At 32.4% G+C, this 11,221-nt stretch overlaps 1 protein-coding gene across 1 annotated transcript in view; it reads right to left on the minus strand.

The window, feature by feature from the left end:
* LOC137616314 (parapinopsin-like) overlaps positions 1 to 5,752 on the minus strand; it is a 501,664-nt gene extending 495,912 nt beyond the window's left edge. The window contains exon 1 of the mRNA XM_068345962.1: positions 4,288 to 5,752. Within this exon, the coding sequence (XP_068202063.1) occupies positions 4,288 to 4,635 (348 nt within the window). The 5' untranslated portion in view covers positions 4,636 to 5,752. The remainder of the gene's footprint in view (positions 1 to 4,287) is intronic.
* Positions 5,753 to 11,221: the final 5,469 nt, after the last annotated feature.

The following is an 11,221-nucleotide window of genomic DNA, read 5'->3' on the forward strand; positions in this document are numbered from 1 at the left end:
ATCTTTTTTCTTTTTTGTTATAAGATTCTGGAACTGCCTCGAGAGTTTACCCAATCTTAGCCGTACAGATACGTGACTTTTTGGATTCGTGTATTTTTTTTCTACTTACTTTTTTTACTATTGAAGGACAATATAGTACTCAATGCATTTTTTTTTTTAATCACATGGATATAATTTAGAAGCTGGATTGTAATTATGCATTTTAAGGAAGTAAGCCGTTTCTAAGTATGTCAATAACAGAAATACCTTTTACTGGGAGTTTACATTTTTTCTTTCCAATAATCTATATTAATGATATCGTGGTTGTTTACGATAATAAAATTATTAGCTATTATAAACGTTTACTTCATAAAAATACATTATAACCATAAAAATCAAAATAATTTACTAAGAATACCAAAAGGAAATTTTTATTCAAAACCAAAAATGATAATAACCATTAAACGAAAATAAACAAAGTTACTTTTGGTCACTTAAATCCTTGGAAATTCCAATATCTCTTTTCAACGGGTAAATAAAATTTTTGATAAATTTGAAACCATTTTCCATCTTCAGTTGCCCATCTGAACTTTAATTTCAAAGTCACAAATTCATATGGATCTCGTTTTTCTGGAGCAACAAAATAAGGTATTTAATTATAAAATAAGGTAGTTAATTCTAATAGCCAGGCCTTCTCCATCATGAGGCTCAATACTACACAGTATTCTAGAAGTTTTATTCCAGCTGTTACCAAGTTGTGGAATGATCTTCCTAATCGGGTAGTTGAATCAGTAGAACTTCAAAAGTTCAAAGTTGGAGCAAATGTTTTTATGTTGACCAGGCTGACATGAGTCTTTTTATAGTTTATATATGATAAATCTGTTTTTGACGTTGTTAATAGTTTATATAGGACATATCTGTTTTGACGATGTTACTGTTTTTAGAATGAAATATTGTTAATTTATTCTCATCATTTATTTATTTCCTTATTTCCTTTCCTCACTGGGCTATTTTTCCATGCTGGAGCCCTTGGGCTTATAGCATCTTGTTTTTCCAACTAGGGTTGTATCTTGGCTAGTAATAATAATAATAATAATAATAATAATAATAATAATAATTCTTTTTTCTTTATCCTTTGATTCATTATCTTTTATGCCAAAAACGAAATTGAATCAATTCGTGACGTTATTGCCGTATCTGTGTATTGTAACGACAGTATTTCATTACGAATATCTTCGAATAACTAAAGTTAGACCACAAATAAGAGTGATTTCAAAATAATCTGTCTAGACTCGTCTCTCCTTTTAGTGAAGTTCTATACATCGAAGACCTTTCCTCCCAATTTAGATCATTAATAGTTGAAGGGAGAAAAAAGGAAAAAAATAAGATTAACATTTAAAGCACTTCACTTGAATACATTTTCGTGAAAAATATCATTTTCGCCAAATTCAATGACTTTTAAAATATAGATAATCCACAGTCTTGTAAATAAAAATGAAAAAAAAAAATATTTAAAGCCCTTCACTAGAATATATGTCCTTGAAAAATATTATCATTGCCCAATTCAGTGCCTTTTCAAAATATATATAATGTAATCTTGTAAATAAGTAAAAATGAAAAGAATAAGAAAATATTCATTACTTATTCACAGTTTCACATAACCTTTAATTCGAGAGATCAGAAAATAGGCAAGTGTTAAAATTTTTAGAAATGCATATATATTTTTGGAATTATTCAGTTTGCTATTTTAAGTATTTGGACACTTCTTTTGGCAATCTTAACTTACATCGTATTCTTTAGGTATCTACGTTCACCAACATATTCATACATTCATACATATATAATTAACATTCAAATGTTGGTACAAATAGATTTAATATCGAATTCGCTTTCTCAGCCTTATGAATGAAGTTCAGAAAGTATTTTTTTAAATGATAAGTGCCCCTAATCTAGACAGGTTTCAAACCTGTACTTTACAAAACTGGAAAGTACACTGGAAGCCCCCGCACGCACACCCACTCACACCCACACACATAGATATACAGTATATATATATATATATATATATATATATATATATATATATATATATATATATATATATAAATATACATATATACGTATATATATACATATATATGTGTGTATATATATATATATATATATATATATATATATATATATATATATATATATATACACAACTCAAAGAGCTATGCTAAGAATAATGAAAATAAAAATGATGGTAATAGGACTAGGAGATAGAAAACGAGCAAGATGGATAGAGCAAACTAAAAGTAAAGGATATTCTAACAACTTGTAAGAATATAATGAAAATAACAGATAATAGATGGACATTATGAATAACTGAATGGGTCCCTAGAGATTGCAAACGAACCAGGAGAATGATGAGAAGACGGTAGATTGACGAGCTAAAAAAAATTTGGGCATATAGGCTGGCATAGAAAAAACATGGAAGGGCATGTCTGAATCTTTTGTCCTGCAGTGGAACAGCAATGGCTGATATATATATATATATATATATATATATATATATATATATATATATATATATATATATACACACACATATATATGTATATATATACATATATATATATACACACACACACACACATATATATATATATATATATATACATATATATATATATGTGTGTGTGTGTGTGTGTATGCAGTATATCAGGAGGTATTATCGAAGAGTAAAACTTGAACCCTGGACAGCGTTAACACAAATACGTGACTTATGGATCCAGGCAATTAGCAACTACTCCATTAGGGTAACGTATCGCCCATATCAAATCTTACATAAACTGCACCTCTGGATATTTATGGATGGCTATTTTTATTTTACTATTTTCTAATGAACGTTATGGCCCAACCATTCCTTAATTTTATAGGTTTTTAATCACATTCTATGGCCAAAAATATCATATATTCCTTGAATGATTTGCCGCGATCTTTTTATAAAGGGTTTAAATTCCAAGTGGTCCATATTTTCCCTTACACAATCACCATCAATATACTTAATTAGGTAAATTGTTTATACATACGATGAACTTTCATTTTGTGGAGGGTGATGTTTTTCCACTTGAATGGATTTAAATTTACAATACATTGCTCTAAAACGAGTAGAAAAAAAATGCGCTAAAACGATTAGAAGTAAAACAACCATTATATGTTTACGAAAAAATATTTTAAGAGTACGTGTTTATATCGAATTCAATCTACCTTAAAAATAATTTATAATCAAATAGGATTTTAATAAAGAACTGCCAATTGACTTCACTATCAGTCTCTCCTAATTATGAAATAGATGGACAAGATATGATGCCCATTTTAATATAAGCTATTCCAAGATAAAATAAAATCAATATTGAGTTTTTGTCGCCTGGTGTTTTAAAGAAACAAATGGTCATGAGTAGTGTTGCATGAGCACACACACACAAATATATATATATATATATATATATGTGTGTGTGTGTGTGTGTGTGTGTGTGTCAACAATGGAAATTAAAACTATATGTGTATTAATATTATAGTAAAATGGTGTGGAATTTATACTTTTAAACAGAATAAAGTATGATATTTACTATCAACTGTTTTTCTACCTATTGTCTTTTCGATGGCCAAAAGAATTTGTGAAAAGTCCTGGTACTCTAAATGATGCCACAAAGATAAAAGAAACAGAAGAGGATTCACAGTCTTTTAAATATTTCATGTGGTTATTTTTCTTGTATACTTAGCATACATATATTATTATGCATTTATACACACACACTATATATATATATATATATATATATATATATATATATATATATAAAATGTGTGTGTATATATGTATATATCATATATTTGGTGTGGGGTTTACAGAGTTTTACAACTATGAAATTCTCTCTCTCTCTCTCTCTCTCTCTCTCTCTCTCTCTCTCTCTCTCTCTCTCTCTCTTATATGTCTGTGTATGTATATACACAGACATATAAGAGAGACATATCGCATTCACTCTGCTTCGGGATCAGAGACCCAAGAAGAATTAATTTTGTTAATGATAGCTCTGGTGGGGGCAAGGATTGGAACCCTAACCAAGTCGGAACTGAGGTGGTAGTAAAGGTGGTCGACTTGATCAGGGTTCGAATCCTTGCCCCACCAGAGCTATTATCAACAAAATCAATTTTCCCTTGGGTCTCTGATCCCTTAGCAGAGTGATTTCGATATTAAGTGGTGTTCATATACATTATATATTTGAGTTTTAGCCATCAAATATAAGAGATTGAATCCCTGACCTGCTTATTCTTGGCCATGACGATCAAGACCACCAGGTTGTTGAAGATACCGAAGAGTCCTATCAGGAGGAGAAAGAAAGCCGAGAGGTAATAGCCTTCCTCCGAGAGCCTGTTTGCTATAGGCAAAGTGGCCGTGGCACTAGAGTTGACTTCGACGCCAGGGCCTCCGGCATCCATGACGAATTCTAAAGTGTTCCTATGGGCGGAGGCCATGAAAGTGTCCCTCCCGTTGGAAAGGCCCAAGCTGGGATATTCGGTGAGGAAAGATGGGGTAGCAGCTGTTTCCATGATTGAGGAGGAGTTTCCGCTACTACTGGAAAGGAAACTTCTGGACGGATCCATTGTCATTCTCGAATATTCACTATTTCATTCTTAAGCCTTTCTGTCGAAATCTATATCACTAAACTTGACAGTTCTCAATGTGCGAGAGTAATAACATTTCGAACATCGGTCCTCGAAAACTCAAAGTAAAATTTTTCCTTTTTACAGAATACTTTTCAAATTGAGAAAACCGTATTTCTTGTTGGCCCATAACTCGCAAAAACGTTTTGATTAAAAGTCTTAATCAACCTATACTTTACAAATTGAGGTTTAATATTTTTTATTTTCTACTTAGTCAACTTTTAGAAGAATTTTGAAGCAATGTTCCATTCCTGAACAACTAGAATACTTTCTTTTGTGGATTGGCTTTCCCTTAACGTCAACATTATGATTCTTTGAGTTATCCCTCTCCATTAACTGAAAATACTTTTGGAACTGTCCCTACAACATTTTGAGAGAAAAAACAGTTCTGTTACGTCAATCACTATTCATAATTTGGTGAAACCATTACAAACAGTTACAGATTAGATGAAAACTTGCTTGAAAATTACAGGATAACTTACGCTAAGTTACTCCACTTAAATGCATTGTCAATATTAGACTAAAAGTTTATTCAATCAGTCGAGCAGACTTTGCAGATCCAAATTCACTATTGCAAATGAAGCCACCGGATATCGTATATGTTTTCATTTAGAGATGAAATCGTCTTCAAAAAACATAAATATAGTTTATCTTCTGTTTAGTCTTTCAGTTACTAAAAGGTATAAAAAACTAAACGAAATACTATTGCTTAAACCATGTATAGACGCATCGACAGAATTCTTTATAGATTTCCTATTTTGCGACAAAATTCGAATGAAACTTTCTTTGATTTTAAATGTCATTGTTTCTCAACTACATGAGCATTTTACTGAAGGGATTAATATATTGTTTATGGCATCACAAAACCAAATGCTTAATATCTGATATGAAATTCAATGTATAAGATTATAAACTCAGGCAAGCATTATTTTAGTATGTAGACTCCACTAAGTCAAAGAGGTGAATAATATACAAGATAAATCCATCACACGTATATCCACATTTCAAGACTGAAACACACAGACCGATAACGCATCAACTTCTTAAGTTTCCCACAACTTTCGAGTCAGCCAAGCAGTTGGCGAGCCAAGGGAAAAGTGAGAGAGGAACGAGCGAGGGGAAAGACACGACAGCAATCCTTCACCGTTCTCTTGTCGGGGGGATACTGGCTCGACCATGCTCCCTCGCCGGCATATATACCTCCCGACCAATCATGTGGCACTCGAGCACGTGACTTGGTTTACTCCCCTCGCTCAGACGGCCTTGCCTTTATCCTTGAACCTGAAAACGCGCTCAGGTTTTAGTCTGCTTTTGGGTGATTGTATTTTGGTTTGGGTCATATTTTCAACTTTCGACACTTACTTTATTTTTATTTACTTTTATATTATTAGTATGGTGTTACTAGTAACGTTTTATCTCTCTCTCTCTCTCTCTCTCTCTCTCTCTCTCTCTAAGGCTATTTTTTTATCTATAGGGCAAGTCTCGATCTCCTAAGCTAGAAGATACAGTAACCCACATCAAAAGATCGAAAATAAACCAAGGAAATGACTTCGGGAGGCGCTGTATTCAAACGTTGCTTGGCGAGGAAAACCTAAATTTAGCTCTTCATTGATCCATCCCGTGGTTTATTTGGGATTCACTGCTTTCAGGGTGGGGGGAAGGGAAAGGAGGGGTTTATTACGAGGGGAAATGATGGTGGGCCAGGTAAATTTAGAAGCCGGAAAAGGACATTGAACCGAACCACCTGCATGAGAGATTTACTTAACTTTCTTTTTCTCTCTTGATGATTTCATTGGGATGTCTTAATAAACATCGGCTACAATTCATTTGATTTACGGTTTGTCAATGCAAGAGCCCGTGTTGGCCAGGGAACCTTCCACCCGTTGAGAATAGTCTGGCCTATTATTTGCAGATTCTCCTCTGTCCTCATACAACTGACAACACTGAGATTACCAAACAATTCTTCTTCACCTAAAGGGTTGACTATTGAACTGTAATTGTTCAGTGGCCACTTTCCTCTTGGTAAGGGTTGAAAAGACTCTTTAGCTATGGTAAGCAGCTCTTCTAGGAAAAGGATACTCCAAAATCAAATCATTGTTCTCTAGTCTTGGGTATTGCCATAGCCTCTGTACCATGTCTTCCACTGTCTTGGGTTAGAGTTTTCTTGCTTGAAGGTACACTCTGACACACTATTCTATCTTAGTTCTCTTCCTCTTGTTTTGTTACAGTTTTTATCGTTTATTTAGGAAATTTTTATTTTCATGTTACTGTTATTTTATTTTTCCTTGTTTCCTTTCCACAAAGGGCTATTTTCCCTGCTAGGGCCCCTGTCCTTATAGCATCCTGCTTTTCCAGCTAGGGTTGTAACTTAACAAGTAATAATAATAATAATAATAATAATAATAATAATAATAATAATAATAAGGTAGAACAACATAATCGAAGTAATCATTTGATTAGTAAAGTGGGGATGATTGTTTAATAAAGGAGACGTATATCCCCACCATTATTATTATTATTATTATTATTATTATTATTATTATTATTATTATTATTATTATTATTATTATTATTATCATTATTATTATTATTATTATTATTATTATTATTATTATCATTATTATCAATATTATTATTTATCATCCAAGCTGCAACAATAAATGGAAAAGCAGAATGCTACTAGCCCAAAGGTTAAAACAGGAAAAGCAATCAGAAGAAAAAGTTAATTACATTTATTACTAAAAGCTATTATTCTATTAATTACTTTTATTACTGAAGGATATTTTTCTATTAATTACTTTTATTACTGAAGGCTATTTTTTTATATCACAACACTTTCCTTCAATATCATATTTCTCTCTTTTATGCATTCCTTTACCAATCTTTCTTTCTCTGCTAATTATCCGTTAGCCAACCTGCGGCCTCTCCTAGCCTTTCGAGAGCTCATATTCATGTTCATTCTTATTCATCAATGCCATAGTGATCATATATATAAACTAAACTAAACGTTAGGGTAACTATTAACCAGTTTTTGGAGTATACACCTTTGACTATATTATATAATCATTCAGGTCAAAGGGAATAAAGCCTCTTTACAAAATCAATAATAATAATAATAATAATGATGATGATGATGATGAGAATTTTGTTCATTGTTGCTATAGTTACCTTTAGTATTCTTGCTGCTATTGCTATTATATGTTTTTCTCTCTGTTACCCAGGAGGAGTCACGATTGTCTATATTGGTACTCTTTGCAAACTTTAAAAAGGACATTCATTTAACTAAAGGAAATCAATAAAACATTTTAACCAATTTCTGTTTCTATACTTTTCAATTCACATAGCATTTCTGCTGTCTCTATCCCATTCCAGGTTTCAAAACTAAATTCCTCTGTTTATTTTATTGCTAAAATATCTTTAATTGTAATAAAACATTTGCGTCTGACATTTACCAAGTATTGAAATCAATGGGTTCACCTGTTGTAATAGATAATCACAAGACCTCTCCCAACCTTACTTATTGCCTTATTCTATGTTTGGGTCCCCCTAGGTCCCTCAGTGTGAGGCACCTCGTATATCCATCCACCAGAGAGTTGCTTATGCATCTTCCGGTGTATTTTCCATCTTCTAGTCTTGGATGGTCTGGGATGAATCGTAAGTGTTTATCGAGCTTATTCTTAACCACATCTACCCTCACTCCTCATATGTTTCTTAGATGTGCTGGCAGCGCATTAAATAGTCGCTGCATTATCGATGCTGGTGCGTAGTGGATTAATGTCCCGTGTTCCTTCCTTAGTTTTCCTGGTATAGTTTTGGGCACTATTAATCTACCTCAGCTTGCTCTTTGATATTTTAGCTCCATGATGTTTTCAGTAATTCCTTCAATTTGTTTCCATGCTTGTATGATCATGTAGCGTTCTCTTCTCCTTTCTGGACTGTATAATTTAAAAAATTGTAGTCTTTCCCAGTAGTCAAGGTCCTTAAGTTCTATTCTAGCAGTAAAAGACCTTTGTACACTCTATTTGTGCAATATCCTTTTGGTAGTGTGGGTACCATATCACATTACAGAACTCGAGTGTACAACGTACATAAGTTTAGTACAGCATAATCATGTGTTCAGCTTTTCTTGTTTTAAAGTGTCTGAATAGCAATCCCATTTTTGCTTAACATTTAGCCAACAGTGTTGCTATTTGGTCGTTACATAACATATTCCTGTTTAACATTACACCAAGGTCTTTAATTGCTTCCCTGTGTGTGATCGTCTCGTTATTAGGTCCCCTGTACGCACATACCATTCTTTCTCTATTTCCATAATTTATTGATTCGAATTTATCGGAGTTAAATACCATCCTATTTATTTCCGTCCATTCATATATTTTGTTTAGATCTCTTTGTAATGAGTTCCTATCTTCATCACAAGTAATTTCTGTACTTATTCTTGTGTCATCGGCGAAACTTCTCACTACAGAGTCTTTAACATTACAGTCTATGTATGAAATCATAATAACAAACATCAGTGCAGCTAATACCATACCCTGTGGCACGCCAGATATTACATGAGCTTCATCTGATTTCTCATCATTTGCAACCACTATCTGTTTTCTGTTTTGTAGAAATTCATTTATCCATTTTCCTACCTTTCCCACAATATTATGCTTTCTCATTTTTTTCTCTAATATACTATGATCTACCTTGTCAAAGGCTTTTGCAAAACCTAGATAGACCACATCTGTGTCTTTTTCATTTATCATATTTTTATATATGTTTTCAGTGTGCTATCAGTTGGGTTTGTGTACTTTTTCCAGGCACAAAAGCGTGTAGACCTATATTAAATAAATAATTTTTAACCAAATGATTCATTATTTTCTTTATTATTACCCTTTCATGCACTTTCGTAATGTGTGATGTTAGACTAACAGGTCTATAATTGCTTGCCTCTAGTCTTGATCTACTTTTGAAAATAGGGGTTATATATACTAATTTATGTTTAACATATATCTCGCTCATATCTACACTTTGTCTTAGCAGTATTACAAGTGGCTTCGCGATAGTGTGTGCAGTTTTTTTTTAACAAAATCGCTGGAACTCCATCTGGCCCGGCCGCTGATCCATTTTTAATTTCCCTTATAGCCTGCACAATATCTGCTTCATTAATATCTATATCCGTTAGATATTCAATATTTTCTTCTTTCATTTCTGTTTCATTATTCTCATTCGCAATTATTTGCGTGAATTCACTCTTTTTCTGCTAATATGTTGCATATTTCCTTCTTTTTATTCGTTATCCGTCCTTCAATTCTTAGAGGGCCTATTTTTAATCTCCCTTTATTCATCTTTTTTGCATTGGAGTAAAGTATTTTAGGGTTTTTATTGATATTTTGAAGTGTCCTTTCTAAGTCACTTTTTTCTTTTTCTTTCGATTGAATAATATTTTTTTCTGCATTTTCTATCTTACTGTTTATTTCCATCATTTTCCATACATTTTCTCTTTTGCAAGATTTTTCTTCCACTTTCTAATTTTCTGAAATAAGATCCTTCTGTCTCTCGGTATGCATGTCTGATGTTTATTTTTTTTTTTCGGTACATATTTTTCAACAATTTTCTCCAGTATTATGTACAGTATATCCGTATTTACCTGTATATTATCACTTACGAATACTTTTTTCCAATCTCTGTTCAATTCTTCATTTATTTCTGACCATTTTATATTCTTACCATAAAAATTATATTTTCCATATCCTTCCCATCGTTTTTTGCTTTGTTTATCTATGCGTTCACTTGCTTTGGAATGGACTATTAATTCTATGACATTTTGGTCTGAAATTTCCATGTTATACACTATTATTTCTTTAAAACAATTCACCTCATTCACAAATACTATCTATGCGTTCACTTGCTTTGGAATGGACTATTAATTCTATGACATTGTGGTCTGAAATTTCCATGTTATACACTATTATATAAAACAATTCACCTCATTCACAAATACTAAATCTAGGACATTGTCCTTTCTTGTTGAAGATTTCAAACTGCCTCTTATCTTTTGCTACTATTACTCTCTTTTATTATATGTATATATACAACCACTTTCTTCTACCCGTTCTTTCCAATCCACGAAAGGAAAGTTAAAATCTCCGGTTAGGAGTATATTCCAGTCTTCAGGTTTTATAGCTGAGAGAGAGAGAGAGAGAGAGAGAGAGAGAGAGAGAGAGAGAGAGAGAGAGAGAGAGAGAGAGAGAGAGATTTATCAAGTCAAATCATGTCACTGTTAGTGATATTTTGTTGGAATCAACAAAAATACGAAAAAGATAAGAGGATCTTCATAATGATTTCAATCAACTGTCACCTTAAAGATGTTTAAAATTTTGCTTTTAGAGCCACTATATTTGACGTTTAAAAGCAAATCTATGTCAATTATGTTGACATATATCAGCATCATAATTATTGCTTACATAGAAAAATTACTGGCTGAAAAATACCTATATGTTTATGTAAGATACCTGATTTAAACTTTTGGCATCTTGAAACAGTC

Source organism: Palaemon carinicauda, chromosome 22 (genome assembly GCF_036898095.1).
Source record: "Palaemon carinicauda isolate YSFRI2023 chromosome 22, ASM3689809v2, whole genome shotgun sequence".
Taxonomy (NCBI): domain Eukaryota; kingdom Metazoa; phylum Arthropoda; class Malacostraca; order Decapoda; family Palaemonidae; genus Palaemon; species Palaemon carinicauda.